Here is a 24,279-nt window from a genome sequence, read left to right as displayed (position 1 = left end):
TTCCCTGCTTTAACGGGTCACCATGAGTCAGAATCGACTCAACGGCAGGGAGGGTGTGGGGCACATACTCATTAGAAAACACCTAGTAGTATAGAGAACCACAGAGGATGCCCAAAAAAGCCCGCGAAAATCCAGCATCCAGAGATAACTACTACTTTTTTCACTCATTTCCTTCTAATTATGCAAGAGGGCTGCAAAGTTTTCATAGAAAAACAGAACCAAAAGGTAATTTTCCATGAACAGTTTGAAGCACCAGTACATGCTTATATACACGGTCTTCAAATTGGGATTATATTTTATTTGGTTCTGTAGCATGCTCTTAATATTTCATATTATATGAGAATTTTTTCTTGTTGATTAATGATATCTGAAAGCATGACTTTTAATAAGTACATACTCTTCCATCTGTCTTGAAAAAAGTACAGCCAGATTTCTCCTTAGGAGCAAGGCTGGCAAAACTTCATCTCAAGTACTTGGAACATGTTATCAGGAGAGGCCAGTCCCTGGAAAAGGACATCATGCTTGTTCAAGTAGAGGGCCGGCGAAAGGCAGGAAGACCCTTAAGGAAATGGACTGACACAGTGGCTAAAAATAGGCTCCAAGAGCACAACGATGAGGATGGCGGGGGACCCGGCAGTGCCTCCTTCTGGTGGCCTTGATGGCACCTAATAGTTACCACCCTCCCCCTTGTAGGGCACCATGAGGCGGAAGCCACTGCACCACTGGGAGGGGGCTGGGTGGTGGTAGCGCAGGGAAAGGCTGAGAATCTTTGAAGCTGCATGTGCCCCAAGCGAGGGTGAGAGTGGTGACGCGGGATTGGTTTAATCTCTTCAAAGTGAGGGCAAATGCGCGTAACATTCGAGGGCGAGTGTGTGTCCCCTTTAATCCAAAACTTATACCCTCTGTGTATACAGGAGGCCTTCAAAACCTTTACAGAAATAGCTCTTTGGATCCCATTTGTTCATGAACTTTCTGGAGCCCCCTTATAGACAGCAAACTTTTTTTAAAACTTGGAATACTAAAGTACAGGTAATCCTTGATTCATTGATATATGCAAATTACCATGAACTCCTGCACTCACAAGTCTTATTGCCAGTCATGAGTACGACATACTATGCTGACTTGCATAATTCGCTGATGTTATTTTCGGATGTTCACTTGCAGGCATGCCATTTTATGATTTACTGTTCAAAACACTATTTATAGCAAGCTATAAAAACTCAAAAAAGAAGGCATTTGACTTACATCAGAACTAATTAATGATCCAGATGCCTGAACAGAGCCCTGTCTTAAGTGGGGAGTGATCTGTATATTAATTCATGACGCCTGTGTACGAAGGCAAAGACTTGGTCTTTAAGTGTGATTCCAGTGATAAGAATTCAGCATAACCTCTCCTATTTAAATCACATCCATGATACATTGTTTGCAATTTACAATGTGAGTTGCTCTCAAATAGAATCGGAACCAGAAGACACCAGCAAAGCCATCAATATGCACAGTTCTGGCAAAAATGGGTTCTGCTGGCCTAGTTAAGAAGCCTTTTCTTTGGTGGCCACTGTCGTGAGCCTTGGAATGGCTTCTGATCCACAGCAGCCTGTTTCTTACCTACCCTAATTCAATAGCCACTTTGAAACGGCCTCCGTGACTCGCTATACTCGCTTTTCCAAAGCGCACAGAGCAAAGCTTTCCCAAGGCTACTTTTCAGAAGCAGTTCTTTCCTTTTACACTCACTTCAGCCTTTTATCTAAAACCATATACTGCAAAAAAAAAAAAAAACCACCACGGGTATTAAAAGCTTTCCTAAGACTCTGATAGAGAACAAAAGCAGCCCCTGGCCTCTGGAAACCGCTGGGGCACTTGCAGTGAGGCCTTCGTGTAGCCGGTCTCGGGTTCAAGGCTAAACCACGTGATTCTCGTATTGGACATGAGCAATCTCACAACACGTCAGACAAGCGCTCTCTGAGACCATTCAAGGGAGACAAAACAAGACCACTTCAAGCTACTGTCCAAACAAGGCTGAATGTACAGTGTGCAAAATACTAAGTGCCTCCGTCTCTTGGTTGATCTGAGCACTGCTTCTCCAGCAGTGAAACCGGAGTCTTACAGTAGCCTGCCCTCCTCTTAAAGGTTTGTTAAAACACCCAAGCACAGAATCGCCACATCCGTGGTAGTTTCATAATCTGGTGTCAATTTGGGACTTGAGAGGATTAAGAGTGAAGGGGTGGAGTCTAGTCTGTCAATCAGGTCATAGCCAATGAGGCCTCTGTGTGGGAATGGCCTTCTGCTGAGGATTCTGGGAATTGCAGTATTTCCTCCTTGAAAGCTGGAGAGACTCTCTGCTCACTCCCTTGGTGGCTCTCTACTGACAAGGCTCAAGACTCACTCCTGAGAGACGCTCTACTGACAAGACACATGGCACTACACTGATAGACCCCATTCCCTGGGAACTGGAGGAGCCCCGTGGAGACCCCTGCCTGCGCTGAGATGCTTCCACAGCCCTGGATCCACAAAACTTTGCACCCACTGGCCTGTGGATCCTCCTGCATTCGGCATCATTGCATGTGTTTCGTGAGTCTGAAGAGGACTATATAGGTTGGTATCAGACATATGGGCTAATATCAGGTTTATCTGGACTGGGCTGGTATGTTTTCTCAATATTCAATTGCTCAGGTATATAAACCTCTTTCTTATACACATGCATGTGTCTATGAATTTGTTCCTCTAGTCTAACCCAGACTGTCACAGCATCCAATCCTGAGCAAGGTCCCACTTCTTCAGCCCTCCCCCAATCACCAAACCCAAGCCTAATTCCTACAGTTACTCTCTTCTAACATCCTCTTCCCGAGACACCCAATGGTTCCCCATGGTGCATGTTCTACTAGCTTCAATGGCTAGCAAACCCAACCTGCTTAACTTGAGCTGTGCTTCTGCCTGGTGGTCTTTGGCTGGAAGGCACGGACAGCCCCATTCAAGTTTACAAATAGAGAGAGACTCAGTTAGTACAAAGATGTGAGCTTCTATCATATTTCTTTAGGTTAAATTCATGTTGCTCTGGCAAAAAGACCTGAAAAACATATGTAAGTGGCAATAGGTAAAAGTATCAACAGAAATTGAAAGGTGCCAAGGGCATCGCTAAACTGCCAGCAGCCCACATGAGGTTGGCTACACGGTTAGACATTACTATTGGTGGTGGTGGGAGTGGCGTCCCGTCAGCTCAGGTGGTCATATGTGTGCCAGCATGAAACGCTGCCCGGTCCTGTGTCATCCTCACAATGTAGCTATGTTTGAGCTCAGTTCTCTAGTGTATTTAGTAATGTTCCAAGGCTTAAAGGTATTCAACAGAAAATAAAATACCTTGATTAAGAAATAAACATTCAAATAAAACCCAACAAAACACTAAAATTGGAAATGGGATCGATACCAAGCACATGTCAACAATCGTTTTGCTTTTGGTAAATCTTATAGATCCTGTCAGTAGTTTTCTGGTGTAGCCCAGGCACTCAGGAAATACTGCTGGATGAAGAGGATTTGGGGCTTTATACCTTGTTTGTGCTATGTTTTAAACCTCATCTACCATCACCCACAGACTGGGTTCGAATCTGATTCTGCCACTTACTGTATGTCTTTGGACAAATTACTTAATCCTTCTCATTCTTAGTCTCCTTTATGTGTGTGAGGGGGGTTGGGGGTAGGTAAATTAGAGTACCTACCAAACTTCAGGAGAAAAAACATGAAATTAAAAACTTTTGCAAAAATTAAAATTTTTTTTAAAAAGCAAAAATAAATAAAAATAAATAATTAAAACTTTTGCTCCTTAAAAGACCAATTAAGAAAATGAAAAGGTAAGCCAGAGTCTGGGAATATGTACTCACAAAAGATATTTAGCAAGTGTCTAACTTCCTGAACGCAACTCAAGAAGACAAACTATCCACCTCCACCACCACCCCACGGGCAAAAGATCTGAAGAGACGCATCACAAAACATAAATGGCCACTGAAAACAAGATGCTGTCAACATTACTAGTCATCAGGGAAATGACCATCAAAACCATCGTGAGATACCATTTCATACCCATGGGAATGGTGAACGTTAACACAGACTCAGCACATGATATGCCAACAGGGATGGATGTGTGCAGCTAGATTCCCGTGCATTGCTGGTTGGAAGGTAAAATGGAACAGCCCTTTGAAACCAGTACAGCAATAGCTTGTGAATTAAACGTGTACTTAACTCTATGCCAGCAAGTTCACGTCTAGGTTTATATTTACCCCCAAAAATGAAAACCTCTCTCACACAGATGTGTATGGATGAAGTGTTCACAGCAATATTATTCATAACAGCCCCAAAATGGAAATAATCCCAGTGTCCGATGGTTAATTGGTGAACGGATTGTGCTATTTCCACACCAGGGAATACTACCCAGCAGTTCAATAAGCATGAATCTCAGTATCATTCTATGAAGTGAAAGCAGTCAAACAGCAAAGACACATACGGTTTCATTTATACAAAGTTCTCGAAAAGGCCAAGCTTGGACCGTGCCACAAACAGAGCAGTGCTTGCCTGGAGCCCAGGGTCCATGGGAGAGAGTGACTGAGAAAGGGCACATGACAAACTTCTAGGTTGAGAGAACTATTGTGTCTTTTGATTGATTTGGTGCATCAAACTGTATCCTTCACGGTCTAGTATGTGTAAGAAATACCTCCATAAAAAGATACTTAGACACAAATGTTTAATGTGACTAATTGCCAACTAAATTCTTCTAAATAAATTGTACAAGGGAATTTGGGGTTCATGAGGGAGGGGGAGGGGGGAGGAAGGAAGGGGGGAAAATGAGCTGATGCCAGCGGCTTAAGTGGAGAGCAAATGTTTTGAGAATGAGGGCAGTGAATGAACAAATGTGCTTTACACAATTGATGAATGTATGGATTGTGATAAGAGTTGTATGGGCCCCATTTAAATGATTTTTAAAAAGTAAAAGTAACTGTCTCATAGGACGGTTGGCTGTGAAGACTGAATTAGAAAATGCATGTAATGCTCGTGGTCTGACATTACAAACCCATAATAAGTACTGGCTATTAGTCTTTCAGCACATGCAGGAAGGGTTGTGAAAAGTTAATGGAAAAATAGAATCAAAAGATAATGGAGTTCTTCCATGGACTTTCTGAAGCCCCTTCAAATATCACGTCCCTTACCACAATGAGCTCCCAAAATTCCAAAACCGAACTCACATGTGGAGTCACTTCTGACTCATAGTGACGCTGTAGGATGCAGCACAGGTGCCCTTGTCCATTTCCAAGATTGTGACTCTACAGGAGTAGAAAGCCCGTCTTTGTGCCTCCCACAATATGCCAGTGGTGACTAAACCAACAGGAACCCTGACTAATGATCATGAACCATCCAAGCAACAAGTCATTACATATGCGAGTTGAAGCAGATCCCTGAGATCTGCTGCACTGTGCTTTACTCTTGATCTTAGGAGGGAAATACAGGTGACGTGAAAAAATCTAAAGTCGCTGGTTTATGCATTTCTCTTCTCAACTCTGGTGGGGAGGAAGCAATATAATAGGATTTCTATCTCCGTAATTCCGAGCCATGTGTCACATACTAAGAGCAGCAAAAACAACTTCAGGGAGCATTTTCTACTCGAGGCCACAGACGGTGACAGGGGTGAGCGAGGCTGTGTATTTCAGCCATAACTTCAGAGCTCTTGGATTCACTATTAAAAACAGCGGTAGAAAGATTTCTTTCATCCCCCAAATATATATCCCTCTCGCATCTTAGTGGTGATATATTTGCTGAAGGAAGGGAGGAAAAGGGACGGGGATCCAAATTACGAAACTATTCGAATCAAAATCCTACACCAGTCTATTGCAACTTCTTTGGGCCATAGATGCAATTCTAGGATTCTGTTTTTAAAATGTAATAAAGATACAGTTCAGAAAACCCAGTGAAGGAAGCCATCCACTTTTCATTCTAATTTCTGGGACATGTGTTTATCGGCCAGGTTGGCACAATAAACTCTAACTACCTCAGTGCTCTTCTCACACGAGCTCTCACGCAAAGCTGTCATGGGTTCTGAGCCACCTAAAATTGCCCCTTTCCTCTCTCGACTTGTATTCTTTTTCAAGAAACTCAAAAAAAAAACGTTTCACTCTGTTCAAATTTCTAGGAAACACAAATGACTCATTCAGCACCAAATTCTTACTGTGGAATCTGGGTGGAGAAGGTGACAGTAAAGATTCTCAACACCATTGGCCACCATAAGTGCTAAGAGAGAGATCTGTTATCTCAAATCTATCAGGTTCTTGCTGACAAAAAATTCTCGAGGTACAGTGAGATCTAAGTGCCAGCAGGAACAGGGAGGGCTGATGAGCCCAATCACTGTGAGATGATCTCAATGGAATGATGTTGCCAGATCCATGCTGGTAGGTCTGAAGATTCACAAAACTCAACAACAGTTTTCAAGTATTCTAAAGTAACAGGCATAAATACCTGCAATGTCAACAAAAAGGATATGCATTATGTTGTGTTTGCTAGCTTACGCAACACAAGATGAATCTCATGAGATGTTAATCAACTGTTGTTGTTGTTGTTGTTAGGTGCCTCGAATGGGTTCCAACTCACAGCATCCCCGTGCGCAACAGAACCCAATGCTGCCTGGTCCTGCTGGAGCCGACTGTTGAGTCATTCTATCAATTCATTTCATTGAGGGTTGAGATAGTTAAAGGTTATTGTGCCAACCTGGCCGATAAACACAGGTGGACTTAATTAAAGGGCAGAGGGATAAATAGCTTGGTGACCCCTTGCCTTTCTAGTTCTCGGGTCTCTTGTTCTCTGATGGTCGGACCAGGGTGCAGCTGCCTTAGCCAATTTCCTGCTTCGGCTGTCAAGGCTCACTTCCTGCAAGACATCCCCCAGGAGAAGTCATATGGACCTACCCCGATGCAGCCCTGGCTGCTGGAGCAGCCGTGTGGAGACCCCTGCCAGCACTGAGATGCTAACACATTCACTGATTCGGCTTTCTACTCTTATACATGAGTTTCTGTGGATTTGTTTCTCTAAAGTACCCAGGTTAACACAAGCGTCTTCTCTTTTTAACAGACTCTCTATTTCACTAAGCACCATGTCTTTCCCGAAGGGCATTTCATTTGTTCTCTTTTGAGACTAAGGTAGCCAGTTGGTGTTATATGTATGACCTTCATTATCTGGAATGGATGTTAGATTTTGTCAAATGCCTTCGACACTAATGGGTTCGATCCTGGGGTTCATTTCCTTTGTTTCATTGATGTGGTGAAGTACATCGATGATTTTCCTGCTGTTGAATGATCCTTGAATTATCCTTGCCGGTCTGTCCTGGCAACATGTCTGGAGTGTGGGAGATGAAGTCTAACCATTTTCTATTTTAAAGAGCCTTCTGGTTGTGCTTCTTCCAAGACAGATTTGCTTGTCGTTTTGGCAGTCCCTGGTACTTTCAATTGACGAAGAACCCAAAGAGAAGGCAGCAGTAACAGAGGCTACCAAGACAGGCAAGTGACTGTGGGCCCAGGGAAAGCAGGGAGCAGAATGTAATGCCTTACTAACCCCCTTGATGTCTTCTTCCCCACATCCATGCTTAGTCAACCGGGTGCCGAGTCAGGAAATGAAAGGCTTTCTAGTCAACATCTAGCCACGGTGGTATATTGGGAAAACCCTTCGGCTCCCTACTTAGTCTAAGAATGAGATTTTAAAAATACCTGACTGGCATCTAGTCAATGCGGACTCATAGCGACCCTTGGGTTTCCAAGACTGTCACTCTTTACTAGAATGGGAAGCACAATCTTCCTCCTGATGAGAGCGTGGTGGTTTTGTCTGTGGCAGACAAGGATAAAAAGACACTGTATGCCACGCATTATCAATCAAGGGAGCCCGGCTGGTGTAGTGGTTACACTAACTATAAAGTCAGCAGTTTGAAACCACCAGCCACCCAATGGAAGAAAGAGGAGATTTTCTATTCTCAAAATGGAAAATCTATTATTAGTCTCAGAAACTCACAGGGCAGTTCTACCCTGTCCTACAGGGTTGTTATGAGTGGGTATCGACTCGATGGCAGAAAGGTGTTCTTTTTTATATGACATATTATAAATTAAAAACTACTTGTTTATTAATTCATTTACAATAATGACCTCATTATATGTTATATAAGGAATTGATTTAGTTTAAAAAAAACCTGTATTTTTTAAATCAGTAAAAAAGTGGCTTCTCCACTCAAGTACTCCCTCAATGGAAGAACACTTTGTTCTATTAAATTGGCATTCCATGATGCTCACCTTCCAACATGATCGCTGAAGATAAAGCGGGAGCATAAGCAAATGTGGTGAAGAAAGCTGATGGTGCCTGGCTATCAAAAGATATAGCATCTGGGGTCTTAAAGGCTTGAAGGTAAACAAGTGGCCATCTAGCTCAGAAGCAACAAAGTCTACATGGAAGAAACACACCAGCCTATACGATCACGAGGTGCTAAAGGAACCAGGTATCAGGCATCAAAGAACAAAAAAATCGCATCATTGTGAATGAGGAGGAGTGTGGAGTGGGTACCCAAAGCCCATCTGTAGGCAACTGGACATCCCTTACAGAAGGGTCATAGGGAGGAGACGAGCCAGTCAGGGTGCAGTGTAGTAACGATGAAAAATACAACTTTCCTCTAGTTCTTAAACGACCCCCCCTCCATCCCACTATCATGATCCCAATTCTACCTTACAAATCCGGCTAGACCAGAGCATGTATACTGGTACAGAAAAGAGCTGGAAACACAGAGAATACAGGAAAGATGATACCTTCAGAACCAGTGGTGAGAGTGGTGATACTGGGAGGGGAGGTGGGGTAGAAAGAGGGAACCGTTTACAAGGATCTACATATAACCCTCCTCCCTGGGGAACAGATAACAGAAAAGTGGATAAAGGGAGATCGTCAGATAGTGTAAGACATGATCATCAAAATAATAATATTTTTTTAATTATCAAGGGTTTATGAGGGAGTGGGGTTGGGGAGGGACGGGAAAAATGAGTTGATATTAAGGGCTCAAGAGGAAAGCAAGTGTTTTTAGAATGATGATGGCAACAAATGTATAAATGTGCTTGATACAATGAATAGGTGTATAGATTGTAATAAGAGGTGGACAAGCCCCCAATAAAATGATTTTAAAAAGAAAAAAGTATCATTTTGTATTCTTACAAATCTCTTTAACATTAGAAGGTAACTGGATTTTCAAATCTGCTTTTGTATTTAACCTGTTGCAATTTCATTGAAGTTTAGGGGGAAATCCAGCCCCACAAAGGCATCGAACAGGATACCCGACCCCCCCACCCTCCCCAAAAAAACCAAAAACTGAAAAGTCTCCAATGGGCGGAGCTTTCGTAGTATGCATTCTTCCCACTGGACGAACATTGAGCAACTCACTCTGAATTACAACACCCAATGGTGTTGCCTAGAACAGAGTGAAATTTTCCGTAAAAGCAGTTTCCCTTGAACCTCCTTTTTTTGTGATGGCCTGTTTAAGAGAACAGCATGCAGCTGTGAATTTTTATTTCCTGTTCGGTGGGGGGTGGGGTTAGAAATGCCACAGAAACTGTTGTGATGTTGAACACAGCTTACAAGGGGAGCGCTGTGGGAAAAACTCAAACGTACGGTGGGTTTCTCATTTCAAAAGAGGTGAAATGCCGATTGATGACAAACCTTGTCTGGACGTCCATCAAATTCCTAAACAGATGAAAATGTTGAAAATTTGGGCATTTGTGAAGACCAATGATAGACCTTTGAAGAGATGGGGAAGCTATCTGGACTATTGTGGAGCTTGGTTCAGCAAATTTTAATGGGTAATTTGGGAATGAGAAGGGCTGACAGGGGACTGGTTTTGCCACCATACAATGCAAAACAGCATGCCTCTTGCCCCATACACCTGACTCACCTGACATTCTGTGCTACTTCTTTTTGTTTCCAAGAATGAAGAGGGACATGAAAGGACAGTGATTTGACCGCGTAGAAGAAAAAAACGAGGGAGGAACTATCAGCCATCCAAACAGATGAGTTTGAAAAAGGTTTCCAAGAATGGAATCACAGACTTGACAAATGTATTAAGTGGAATGGAGAGTATTTTGAAGGTGATAAGATTGTTTTGCCCCCCAAAAAATTGAATAATTTTGCAAAATTATTTTTGCAAAAAATTTTTGCGAAAAAAAAAAATCCATTTGGGGGGTAGGGACCCCTTGTATACAGTAAAGTTGGGTCCTATGGAAGGCAGAGACCTGACAGAAAGAAGAAACTCCCGCAGTTTCCACTGAGAAAGAGCAGTAGGAAAAAAAACTGGTAAAACTACACACTGTGAAAGGTGGGAAACTTAAGAGATCCCCAAAAAACAAGGCAGTCATGTTGAGTTCAGGCTCTCACCGGTGTCACCGTGGTGGTAAAAGGTATGAGTATTTTGATAGTCTTTTCAAGTCGTTGTAAATATAAACATAGCAGGACAAGTGGTAATTCCATAAAGTTTAGTTGCACTTAGCATCTAGAGCCATATGAATGAACTCTTCATACATGGTTACATTAAAATCTATTGGCCTATATTGAATGGGAGCGTGTTCTGCTGTTTATTTCCTCAAACACAACAAAAAATAAATTTAAAAAAAACTATAAATAACAACCATCTACTGCTCTATCTTGCACTTGAATGGATCCTTTATCAATAAAGCATTTTGTAAGATCGTTTAGTGACCATGGGGAAAACACTCGTTACTAAGTTACTCGGGTCTCCTTAATGTTGATAATCTATTACACAATATTAAAAACATCAAGCATGCCCCTTGCTGATCCGATCTGAAGTCGTTCACGGGTGTGGAAGCTGTCAAACTCATAGTGACAAGTGCCCATTGGCCAAGACTGTGATTTTCACTTGCAGATTCAAATTTTATCAATGGCAACAGACTTTGTCAGTTGTTTCCCCTTGAAGCGGCAGGCTCACCGGGATCACTTTCAAGAAAATATCTGCCAAATGCCAAAGTCTGTATAATCATAGCTTGCCTATCAGTCATTCTTTCAAGTAAATATATATATATATGTTTCCTAAAAACAAAAAAACCACACAGCTAGTTCAGCATACAACTGAAGTAAGTTGTGCAAGTGTTTTTTCCTTGAGGCAACCAGTGAATTCCGTTCGATATCCCATTCCATCAGCGGGGATCGAACTGATGAGGGAAGAGATGGGATTTTAAAACTTTTCATCGTTGACATTGCTTTGTCACAAGCACGTGAGCAAGTGAAAAGGGCACGCCCTTCCTACACAGTGAATACCCAAAACCAAACTCCGGCTCAAGGTGGCGTTATAGGACAGCGTAGACTTGCCCCTGTGGGTTTCCGAGACTGTAACTCTTTACAGGAGTGACAAATCTTCATCTCTCTGGCAGTAAAAAGGCCATAATGATGGTGTAGTTTGTGCCACTGCCTTGATTTATGCTAAGGCACCAGCAGTTATAACAATGTTAACTCTTTTTCTGAAATCATCAGTGCCAACTTCAACACAGTAAAAGGCACGTAATATCCCAGCGGTATTATAAGAAGAATCTTGACATTCTAGGGCACATCGTCCTTTGAGCATCCCGCAGGGAAATCTACAAATAAACTGTATCTGTCCTCGGTTAAGTCTTCTTTCGCAGTTCTCAGAATGCCCTAAAAGGATCTCTGGTGTCTCCAGGGGGGGCGTGGACCATCAGAGATGGGAGTTAATGCTCCTGTCCGAAAGCACCTTCTTACCTTTGCCAAGACTGAAGACAAATGGCTCGTTTCTGTCATGACTGGAATCAAACTTCTTTCCATTGGACAATTTTCCTTTGTAATGGACAGAAACTTTGTCTCCGATCATTGGTTTTTCATCACTAGTCCCCACTCTTTTGACAATCTAAAAGAGACAGACATCAAGAAAACAGGAGGTGGAGCTTTATCTTGTTTGTGAAATTGTTATTAACCTGTGATTCACGTATCATGCGATTTAGTGGTTCAGACACGTTAATGCGAGCGGTGCAAACCCCACCACAATTTCAGAACGTTGTCTTCTTTCTTGTCTCGCTATGATCAGCTCCCCCTTTCCTCAGAACTGCCCCTGCCATGACCCTAAGACAATATCAATCCAGTTACTGTCTCTATCCCAGATTTCATATACAGAAAAGCATACTCCCCACCCCCACCCATCAAAAAACAATAAGTAAATAAAACAGAGAAAACCCTCAGTCGAAAAGAGAGCAGAATAAACTCTAGAACAAATTTAAAATGGGTCAAAAACGTGTTAAATGTTAACCTAATTACATCTGCACTATTCTACTTTCCAATTCACCCTGGCTGAGAGCAAGACTAGTCACCTCCCTGGCCAATGGTCAGAGGGCGCTCACCAAAGGCTTCATGCACACAGGGATCCAGCAACTTAATCTGGGGCTTTCAGTTTCATCCGTGGCCTTCTGAAAACCAGGCACTCATCATTCAAGCTCTAATACCATTCCCTCCTCTGGTCTTGAATTTTATGGTTTACAATCATTGGATCACACAGGCTGATGTGCTTTTTCTGTGTAGACTTTTAGCTGACAGCTCACTTAGATGGCTGCTTGTTTAAAGACAAGTCTTTAAGACCCCAAGTGCTATTCTTTTTGATAGCTGGGACCTTTTTTCTTTCAATCAGAGAATTTATAAGGTCACACAATCCATTCAATTTACTTAGGTATATTTACAAATCAACTGTTATCTGTCCTTCATGAAGGCTGCTTTCACAGTTCTCTGAATAACAAAATGTATCCTTTATGAATCTAAATCTTCTGTGCTATATTTAACTTTATCACTGATCATACTACTTATTGCCTCGGAAAAATTAACCAGTGTATCCTACACAAAACAAAGGCTTGAGGGCTAGTCCATTTGCAAATAGACAAAAAAAGATTGGTAGAATTTTAAAAATATTCCAAAAGAAGGCCAGCAACAAATTTCAAAGGTAATGTTTTTAGTTTCTTCCCTCCTTCTCCTTTTTCTCTGTAGGGTTTTCATTTCAGAAAGGTCAATTTCCTGATATAAAGGATATTCAATCTGTAAAAATCATCAGTATCTTTGCACAGTTCAATAGAATACCGACTAACTTTCTAGTAAAGAAAATGCCTAAGACATGTCAAAATGAAAAATATTCAGCTATCCTAAAATCAACGATATTTATTTTGTTCTTGGCAGAGCAAGCCGCTAATGCCCTGGGCCAGTTCTGGGAAAAGAAAATCAAATCCAGAAGTGTGGTGGTATAATTTATCCTGTCAATTGCCCGTGTCAAATTCATAATTTTTAGAAGATAACACAGGATGATAAGCAACATCTATGAACAACTTTGGGGAGGAGGCAAGGGTTCGAACTTTCATCTAACCAATTCAGTTATTTGTTCCTAATTTCATGGTAATATGCCCCACTCCCATATTACTATAGAAAGAGGTGAACTGAGCTTCTGCAGCATTTTTAGCTCAATAGACCAAACAGTCTTTAAAGGAAATAAATTATTACTGTCCTTCTAGGATTTAAAAGGCACCTAAAAAAAACTAAAAATAATCTTGCCACATGGAAGCTTGAAAGTAGTCATGTTTAAGAAGTGCATGAAATATTTGAGATCCTATCAACCGTCAGCATCCCCTGAAAAGAATCTGTATGTCTACATTTTAAGCAGTTAACTGGGTGCAGGGGTGAGACTATCAGGGCCAGGCAAGTGACACCTCGCACTCCCTTACAGGCTTCCCCCACAAGATGAATCTGTGTCTGAATCGGGAATTACATTAAGGAGACTATACAGAGACACCATTGGTTTTGACGGTATACGCTCTAAGTTTGTCCCCCTGGGTAGCTACTGACTTCCCAGCGCTGCCTTGGCCTTGTCTCTTACAACCAATATGTAATATCTAACTTAAGAGATATTACTACAGGTCAGGCCTTGCACGGAATGCTTTGCATAATCCTCAAAGCTCTGCCATTGCTTCTAATCCTACTTACAGTGGCCCCGTGGGGGAGGATAGAAACTCCGTCTGTGGGGTTCAGAGACTGTAGCTCTGTATGGGAGTAGAAAGCCTCATCTTTGTCCTACAGAGTGGCTGGTGGCTTTCAAGCTGCTGACCTTGTGTTTAGCGGCCCTAGAAATAATACACCACCACTAAAGTGTTAGTCCAGTTTTACAGAAGAGGAAACTCAATCGCAGAGAGCTGAACACAATGGGTCGACCTATTTAATATTAACCAAAAACCCCATGGCGAAAGTCAAAGCTCTGGAGTCTAGCAGTTCTCAACCTGTGGGTCGTGACCCCTTTGGGGGCTAAACGACCCTTTCACAGGGGTCGCCTAAGACCATCAGAAAACACATAATTCCGATGGTCTGAGGAACCCAGATGCCGTTCCTCTGTCAGTCTCCAGGCGGGTCCGCCCACACGCAGAGACACCCACCTACGAGTACCCGGCGTGAAGACTGTCACCCAGGGTATACCATGCTTCGTGACAACAGTTCATTGCTTTGCCATTAGAAATAAATATTTCACAATATATAATTACATATTGTTTTTGTGATTAATCACGATGCTTTAATTCTGTTCAATTTGTAACAATGAAAACACATCCTGAAAATCAGATGTTTACACTACGATTCCTAACAGCAGCAAAATGACAGTTACGAAGTAGCAACCAAAATCATTTATGGTTGGGAGTCACCACATGAGGGAACTGTATGAAAGGGTCGCGGCATTAGGAAGGTTGAGAACCACTGCTCTAGACCGTGAAAAATGGCATGTTTTACAGTTTCTTAGAAGTCAAAAGTACTGGCTATTCGATTAACTTCCTGGAGCAGAGCAGAGCCTTAGGCAAACCGGGGACTATGTCCTTGGGAAGGGAAGTTGGCAAAGATGTAAGAGAAGGGCATGAGTAGTGATAGGGAAATGCCGAGGCCAATGGGCAGAATTTCCACTGCCCTGGAAACATCTTGGAGATGGGGATGAGTTCCGGGGAGGCAGAATCCACTGGCGGCACAATTCACAGCGTTAGCCGGTTGGAGAGGCGCTGACAAACAGCTGTCACAGAGATCTGTAGCTTCAAAGCTCTCGACTCCCTGGCTGTAAGTCTCTAAAGTTGGACTTGGCACACAGAAAGCTAACAGCAATGCTTATGTATTAAGAAGAGATTCAGGCACACACACACACACACACACACACACACACACAAAGACTTTCAATAAGCAAGATTCCATAACACAAACTAAAAAAAAAATCTCATTTACTACTGCTGACCAATGAAAATATTAAGATTTTGCACAGTGGTAAGATCTAGATGTGCTTTATACAATGGATGGATGTATATGGATGGATTGTGACAAGCGTTGTATGAGTCCCTAATAAAATGTTTTTTAAAAAAAGATTTAGAAAGTACATGTAAGATGATCTTCTCAGCAAAAGAAAAAAATAACTACATAAAACATGCATGGATAACAACAGGGTGGGAGAAATCGTACTGGATCCCATTATGACCAAAGTCATTTATTTTCTCTCTAAAAAAAAACAAAACCAGGCCATCACCAAGGAGTGGATTCTGACTCATAACAACAGGGTAAGTTTTTGAGCCTGGAGCTATTCACTGGAGTATAAAGCCCTATCTTCCTCCCTCGGAGCAGTTGATGGTTCCGAACTGCTGACCTTGCAGTAAGCAGTCCACAGTAACCCTCTATGCCACCAGGGCTCCGTTTCTCTGGGCTTCACTTTATTCACTTACGAAGTGAAAGACTCAAGAGTTGTTCGGATTGCCTCACAATCCCATGACAGCTACAAATAACACGCGTGACAATAACCAGAGTGCAAAAGTGAAACAAGCAAACAGAAACATAAGCAGTGTTCTAATAGAGAAAAAAGAATTTTAAAGCAAGATACATACTCCGGTGAAACTTTAAACAAAAAAACCTCGTTGTCAACAGAAACATTCTTTTTTATGTAAAACTAAATCATTTTTTCAGTTGTGCTAGACACTTTCCCCGTTTTTAAAAAAAATCGTTTATTGGAAAGGGGGACCTATTACAAGGATCTACATATAACCTCCTCCCTGAGGGGACGGAAAACAGAAAAGTATGACAAAATAATAATTTATAAATTATCAAGGGTTCATGAGGGAGAGGGGCGGAGGGAGGGAAGATTAAAAATGAGGAGCTGATGCCAAGGTCTTAAGTGGAAAGCAAATGTTTTGAGAATGATAAGGCAATGAATGTACAAATGTGCTTTATGCAATTAATGTATGTATATGTATGGACTGTGATAAGAGTTGTATGAGCCCCTAATAAAATTATTTTTTTAAGCTGAGCATTAAAAAATTGTTTAATTGATCATTAGCTGGCGTTGGCATATTGAAATGTTATATTAAAACAGGAACCCATTTTCACACTCTGAGGAGAGTGAGACACAGCCTAGTGTGTCGTATCTAACTGGGACCTAGCTCCACGCCTGCAGGACCTCCGCTTTCCCACCCGTAATCAGGAACTAAACATAAACCTCGGTGTTGTAAAGACGAAAAGGGAAAATGTCTATAGAATGTAGCACGTAGGAGGCCACGGACAACATAATCCACTATTTCCCAGGCCCATCCCCCGAATGCTTTCCCAGCATTCTTTGTGGGTAGCAGATGTGCCTCTAAGCCATTCTTCCCTGGAGCCACACCTTTAAGACTCCTCGGTCCTTCTTAGAGGTGATATCCTCTCCTCTTTCAGCGACAGCCGCAGCCGGGCTCTCCCCATTGCTCTGGGCTCCCTCATCAGTAGTCATGGTCTTTTATGAGTAGAAAACCTGATGAGAAAACAAAAAGGACATAGCTTAGTGATGAAAAATATTACTTTTGTAGTCATGGTAAATACTCCTGGGAACTGAGCTTCACCCAACCGAAGGTTTATTTCTAGCCAATAAGGTTAGCCATTGAGACGAAGATCGAAACACTCGCTAAGCGCATGTAACGGCGGTATCGTTCACGTAAATTAAGTAGGCTTCGCCACAAAAAAACCCAAACTCAATGAGTTGATGCCAACTCATATTGACACTACAGGGCAGGGCAGGGCAGGGCTGCCCCCGTGAGTTTCCAAGACTGTAACTTTTTATGGGAATAAACAACCTCGTCTTTCTTCTGTGAAGCGGCTAGTAGCTTCGAACTGCTGCCTTTGCAGTTCAACTCATAACCACTACGTAACCAGGGCATTTCTAAAGTTCTTCAATGTCCCACGCAGTTTGGTCCCCACGTGGAGAAAGGGGAAAGGCGGGATTGCTGGTGATTATGCCCGAGGATGAGAGATGGAGAAGCAAATCGCTTAGCACTTTGAAAATGTCCCCCTCTTAGAGCTGAATTCTTCACAAAGAACTAACAACAGATCGGATTACCGGCATCCTACTGCCAGTGAGTAGTTATTGACTCATGGGGACCTTAAGAACTGACAATAAATCACAATGATCAATTGAACCAGCTTTAGTCCGAGACCTAGCTCTGGCAGTATCAGTTTGCCCTTTGCAAAATTACCTCATCCCCCTGAACAGCGGTTTTTCTTTTTTGTTTGTTTTTTAAAATCATTTTATTAGGGGCCCATACAACTCTTATCACAATCCATACATACATCAATTGCATAAAGCACATTTGTACATTCATTGCCTTCATCATTCTCAAAACATTTGCTCTCCACTTAAGACGCTGGCATCAGCTCATTTTTACCCTTCCCTCCTCCCTCCTCCCTCCCTCAATAATTTATATTGATAATTTATAAATTATTATTTTGTCATATCTTGCACTGTCCGACGTCTCTCTTCACCCATTGTTCTGTTTCCCGTCCCCCAGGGAGGAGGTCACATGTAGATCCTTGTAATCGGTTCCCCCTTCCCACCCCACCCTCCCTCCACTCTCTCAGTATCGCCACTCTCACCACTGGTCCTGAAGGGATCATCCATCCTGGATTCCCTGTGTTTCCAGTTCCTATCTGTACCAGTGTACATTTTCTGGTCTAGCCAAACTTGTAAGGTAGAATTGGGATCATGATAGTGGGGGGAGGGGGAGAGCATTCAAGAACTAGAGGAAAGTTGTATGTTTCATCATTGCTACACTGCACCCTGACTGGCTCGTCTCCTCCCGGAGACCCCTCCGTAAGGGGACGTCCAATTGCCTACAGATGGGCTTTGGGTCTCCACTCCCCACTCCCCCTCACTCACCCCCACTCCCCCTCATTCACAGTGATATGATTTTTTTGAATCGTGGTTTTTCATCTGTAATATGAACTTAAGTCCACTTTCCAGACATACTGTGAGATATTGTATAATAAGAGATGAGTACTGGGTCAAAACTTTTAAATGTAAAAAAAAAATAAATTTATTTTAATTTTAAAAATCTTTAAAATGTAAGGATTTTTCATCATGTTTATTCGCTCTTCTACAAGGGCCGTTTTTCATTTCCCGCTCTACCTTCAGAATGAGGTTCTTCTCCCACAGGGCGTACACAAATAGACCCTAACCTACCTTTCCGTTCTAGCTTCTTGTTTCCATCATGCAGTGTACATTCCACCAACTATGACCAGCTCCGCCCCCCCTAACAAGCCCTGTCTTTTCCCATCGCTACACTTCCCGTCACTCTCTCCTTCCCAAAATGTGCATCCTCTCCAAATACTGCCTCTATCACGACATCCAATTTCACCTTATTAAAGTCCGATCCTTTTCTGTAGTTTCTTAGCATGTCCCTCAATTTGTTGTCTATTATCTTTTTCTAAGTAGACACAGCTTACATCCCATCCCCTACTGAACTTTTTAAATCCTCGAGAGGAAGGGGCATGCTTTACTTCCTCTGATCTCGATTCCCTTAGAACGCCTCCACTTATGAGACTGGCGAGAGAAACGGACCAGAACTGGAATCAAAGGATGTCCGTGCTCTGCTCCTGCGAGCGGGTGGATGTGGGCTACTTCGACCTATCGCCAAACCATGGTCTTTCCCATCACCTCCTATGCATGCAAATGCTGGACAAGGAAGAAGGAAAACTGAAGAGTGATCCTTCTTAATTATAATGTTGGTGGAAAATACTGAATATACGAGGGACGGGCAGAAGAACAAACAAATCTGCCTTAGATGAAGGGCAGGCAAATGTTTCCTCAGAAGTAAGGATGGCAAGACTTCCTCTCGCACATTTTGGACATGGTATCAGGAGAGACCAGGCCCTGGGCAAAGACCCCCTGCTTGGCAAAGTAGAAGGTCAGAGCAAAAAGGAAGAATGGTGAGGAGATGCATGGACAAGATGGCTACAACACTGGGTCCAAAGTTAGTAGGTTGGGGTCGTTTGTCTAAAGGAGCTTTTTTGCATTTGTGAACACTATCTCACGGAGACAACCGACAATCAGGCGAGTAAAACATGTATGGGTGTTTTAACTCACTTCCAGCTGACCTAACTTTATCTTATGTCAACAAAGGCATGAATCAAACTTTGCTGCGCCCAAAAATGTTCAAAGAAAACACAACAGAACAAGGGCTAAGCCCCTTTGCATTCATCTCTAGAACAGTTTATACCAAATAACAGCAACAGCACAGATAATTTCAAATGCTTGGCTCAGAATACGTCAAAGGCCCGAACAAACTGTTCTCCAGCAAACAACGAAAATTAAGTACCTAGCTAAATTATACATGGTGGCGGGCTGGATAACCAGGAAGACTACATGGACAGGGTCGGTTCCCAGGTTATAACTGAATTTTCTGGTGCACAGAAACATGAAAATGATTCTCCAAAAACGCTGGGGAAAGACCTGTTAAAATTCTTTATGTGTCACAGGAAAAATGTACCCACAACACTCCAAATTCTAAGGGCTTCCCAGCCACACTGCCACCCATCGAGCGACTGCTGGGTAAACTCTGGTTTAAAGTACTGAGCAAATTAAAATCATCAGGCGAAAAGCTTTCGGACACTATGTCTCAATGCGCCACACAATCTCCCTGCACCACTCCCCTGACTATCAGTAAAACAAAAACAAATTCCGATGCGATGATCTGAGTGGTCCCCATTTAACAGGCTGCAGGTCCTCATCATTACGCTGTGCATCACCAACAGTGCGCCCACTGATACTATGGTCCCTCCTGATGTGGCGTAATGGGAAGCAGACAGCACGCCCAATGTGGTGTTCCTATAAGAAACATCTAACCTGAAATTAATCAAGAACAAAAATAAATTAAGTGGAAATTCTCTAAGACAATCAACCAGACCAAACCCATTGCCATCGAGTCAATTCTGACTCCTAGTGACCTGAGACTGAGGGTCAGTGGAATTATTTCTTGATTTCTCTCTCAGCTTGCTCACTGTTGGCGTATGAGAGACCCGGTGACGATCGGGTTCTATCCAGAGTAGAACGGCCCCGCTGGGTTTCTGAGACTCTGAATCTGTACAGCAGTGGACACATCTTTTCCCCAGTGGGGCAGCTGGTGCAGTCCAACCGCTGACATTGGGACTAGCAGCTATGGTTAGAGAACCCACTTTAGACTGGAGGACGATAAAGAGCCGTGATCGCCAAATACAGTGTGAGCCTTGGCTGAATACAAGATTTTAAAAAACCCAAAAACATGGCCACCAAGCTGATTTCAACTCGGAGTGACCTTAAGGGGCAGCAATGGGGGATGTCAGTTCACGGGCAGTTTAAAGGCCAAGAAATCAACACCGGCTAACATCACACGCCTTGCCAAAGAGAGGCGGTGATAAACAGCATGTTAGGGGGTAAGTTAATTAAATATTTGACCTGTATGGCCTGAAGATGATGTTATAAATAGCCAAAAACATTGAGAGAAAAAACATTCCCCACGCCTGCATCGGGCTTCTGGAGCTGGAAACCTTTCAGGAGCAGATAATGTCACCTTTCTCTGGCAGAGTGACAGGTTAGTGCCTACCTGACCCTGCCACCAGGGATACTGGATCAGGGGGCAAAACGTGACAAAGGGCAATTCTCGGAGCACTGGAAACACTTGCACAAGCAAAAAAGACATGGGATAGGGTAGCACGGTTCTATGCAGATTAATATCCTTGTTCTTAGGAGGTACACGCTTGGATGGATTTGGGGATGAAGTGTCATCTTGTGTGCCACTTGCTTTCAGGGGAAAAAAAAAAGTCTCTCCCCAGGGAATGCTGAAAGTGGACTTTGGGGCCAGGGCGTGGTGCCCCAACAGACTGGACTGGAAAACACTCCTAAGGGCCAGCAAACGATCCCTGAACTAACTACAAGCTTTTCTCTTGTGAACTGTTTTGTTCTGTTCTTTGTCAGTGGTTTGTTTTTGTTGTTTTGTTGTCTGGTTGTATACTGTTGCTTTGTTTTCCTCTGTCTAGTTTTCGTGCATGTTAGTGACTCCACAGGTCTGTCTGAATAGGACAGGCTGGATGAACTATCTGGAGGAAAAACAACGGGACCGACAGTTCTGGGGGGACTTGGGGTGGGGGGGTAGGGGGGGTAAGGAAGTGGTGTTAACAAACCCAGGGACATGGGAAAAACATAGGACCCCAAATGGTAGAGAAGGGGGAGTGACAGGCCTGGTGGGAAATGATCAAGGGTAAGATTGTTTAGAGTAGAGGTATACTCTAGCCCAGGTGGCGATGAAGCATGGTAGTAGGGCAGGAGGAAAGTCAAGGGAGATGGAGGAAAGAGCTAGGAGTCCAAGGGCATTCATGGAGGTCTAGACAAAGACATGTACATGCAAATATATATAGGAGGATGGGGAAATAGATCTATGTGTCTATATTTATAGGTCAAGTATTAAGGTGGCGGAAGGACCTTGGGCCTCTACTCAAACACTCCCTCAATGCATGAATACCTTCTTTTATTAAATTGGAACTCTATGATGCTCACTCTCCCGACACAACGGCTGGAGACAAAGTGGGTGAACAAGTAAATGTGGTGAAGAAAGCTGATGGTGCCTGGCTATCAAAAGAGATAGTGACTGGGGTCTTAAAGGCTTGAAGATAAACAAGCGGCCATCTAGCTCAGAAGCAACAAAGTCCACATGGAAGAACACACCAGCCTGTGTGATCGAGTGGTCCCAAAGGGATCAGTTACCAGGCATCAAAGAACAAAAAATCATATCATTGACTGCACACCTCCATGATAGGATCGCTGAAGACAAATGGGTGCATAAGCAAATGTGGTGAAGAAAGCTGATGGTGCCCGGCTATCAAAAGAGATAGTGTCTGGGGTCTTAAAGGCTTGAAGGTGAACAAGCGGCCATCTAGCTCAGAAGCAAATAAGCCCACATGGAAGAAGCACACCGGCCAGTGTGATCACGAGGTGCCCAAGGGACCAGGTATAAGGCATAATGCAAAAAAAAAAAAAGATATGTGTGTGTATGTATGTATATATATATATATGTATATATATATATATCATATTAAATGAAGGGGGAAGTGCAGAGTGGAGACCCAAGGCCCAAGTGTCGACCAATGGAGATTCCCCTCATAGAGGGGTTTAGGAGAGGAGATGGGTTAATTAGGGTGTGAGGTAGTATCGATGAAGAACACAGCTTTCCCCCAGATCCTGGATGCTTCCTCCCCCCAACTACCATGATCCGAATTCTACCTTGCAGGGCTGGATAGGACAGAGGCTGTACACTGGTGCATATGAGGGTTGGAGGTAGAGGGAATCCAGGGTGGATGATACCTTCAGGACCAAGGGTGTGAGGGACGATGCTGGGAGAGTGGAGGGTGAGTGGGTTGGAAAGGGGGAACTGATTACAAGGATCCACATGTGACCTCTTCCCTGGGAGAGGGACAGCAGAGAAGGGGGGAAGGGAGACTCCGGATAGGGCAAGATATGACAAAATAACGATGTATAAATTACCAAGGGCATATGAGGGAGGGGGGAATGGGGAGGGAGGGGGGGAAAAAAGAGGACCTGATGCAAGGGGCTTAAGTGGAGAGCAAATGCCTTGAGAATGATTGGGGCAGGGAATGTATGGATGTGCTTTATACAATTGATGTATGTATATGTATGGATGGTGATAAGAGTTGTATGAGTCCCTAATAAAATGTAAAAGAAGAAAAGAGAAAAAAATGATTAGGGCAAAGACTGTACAGATGTGCTTTATACAATTGATGTATGTATATGTATGAACTGTGAAAAGAATTGTATGAGCCCCAATAAATTGTTAAAATAAATAAAAAAAGAAAGAAAAAAAAAGTCTCAAGAAACCTCAACTACAAACAAAGCACTGAGCGAGAATGGCTTCAACATATCTGAAGGCAATGCTTTTCTCTGTAATGCTCACCATCTGATGGCCTGCTAAATTTCTGAATGAAAATATATGGTCAATCATATACCATTTTCTTCCTCAGGATAATAATAAGGAGCATCTATCAGATCCCACGGCTAATCATAGTCATTGGAGAAACACGGGGAGATCACCCAGTAAGATCAGGAACAAGACTAGTAAACTCACTCTGACCACTGCCATTTGCTAGTGTATTGGAAACCATAGGCAAGAAAACAACAGAAAAGAACCCAACTGAGGAAGGAAAAGGCCAAACTCTCTACTCACAGATGACATCGATGCCATATAAAAAACTCCCAAAGAATCAACAAGAAATCGAGCAGAGCTAATAAGTTCATTCGGATAAGAGGCAGGGTACAAGATCAACACACGAAAGGCAGCTGGGTGTCTCATACGCCAACAGTGAGCAAGGTGAAAGAAATCAAAAAACAATTCCACTGACAACAGCATCTGAAGAATAACATGCCTAGGAAAACTTTAACCGGAGGTGAAAAGCATGTACACTGGAAACCACAAAGCATTGCTAAAATTAAACAAAGACTCAATATAGTTTGGATGACAATGCCAGTACAAAAGCAATCCAGTACGTTCAATGTCACCCTATCCAAACCCCAACAGCCTTTTTGGCCAAAATTAAAAAGCCAGTCTTCAAATTTATAGGAAATTTCAAGGGGTCAAAGTGATCCTGAGCCAGAAGAAAGGCATACTCATACGGCTCATGATGAGAAAAAATTATCAAACTAAGGCATTCAAAACAGGCTGGCCCTGGTAAGGTAACAGGCACATAGATCAATGAAAGAGAACTGAGCGTCTAGAAATAAATGCATACACTTATGGCCAAATGACAAGCGTGCTAAGACTATCCAATGAGGAACAAATAGTCTTTTATAAACGGTGCTGATCTAAAATTGATTGAAGTGATGATTGTACAACTCTTCTTGATATGACTGAACTTTTGACTTGTATAATATGTGGA

General features: G+C 42.8%; 1 protein-coding gene across 4 annotated transcripts in view; it reads right to left on the bottom strand.

Annotated features, from left to right (window-relative positions):
- Positions 1-24,279, bottom strand: part of FKBP5 (FKBP prolyl isomerase 5) — a 117,692-nt gene that overhangs the window by 45,888 nt on the left and 47,525 nt on the right. For all 4 annotated transcript variants that reach the window (XM_075555210.1, XM_075555211.1, XM_075555212.1 and 1 more), the window contains 2 exons: positions 16,715-16,840; positions 11,779-11,923 (listed from right to left, as the gene is read on the bottom strand). In XM_075555210.1, the coding sequence (XP_075411325.1) occupies positions 11,779-11,923; positions 16,715-16,819 (250 nt within the window). In that variant the 5' untranslated portion in view covers positions 16,820-16,840. The remainder of the gene's footprint in view (positions 1-11,778; positions 11,924-16,714; positions 16,841-24,279) is intronic.

Source organism: Tenrec ecaudatus, chromosome 7 (assembly GCF_050624435.1).
Source record: "Tenrec ecaudatus isolate mTenEca1 chromosome 7, mTenEca1.hap1, whole genome shotgun sequence".
Classification (NCBI taxonomy): Eukaryota; Metazoa; Chordata; class Mammalia; order Afrosoricida; family Tenrecidae; genus Tenrec; species Tenrec ecaudatus.
Note: the sequence above shows the minus strand (reverse complement) of the source record. Positions and strands in the feature narration are given on the sequence as shown.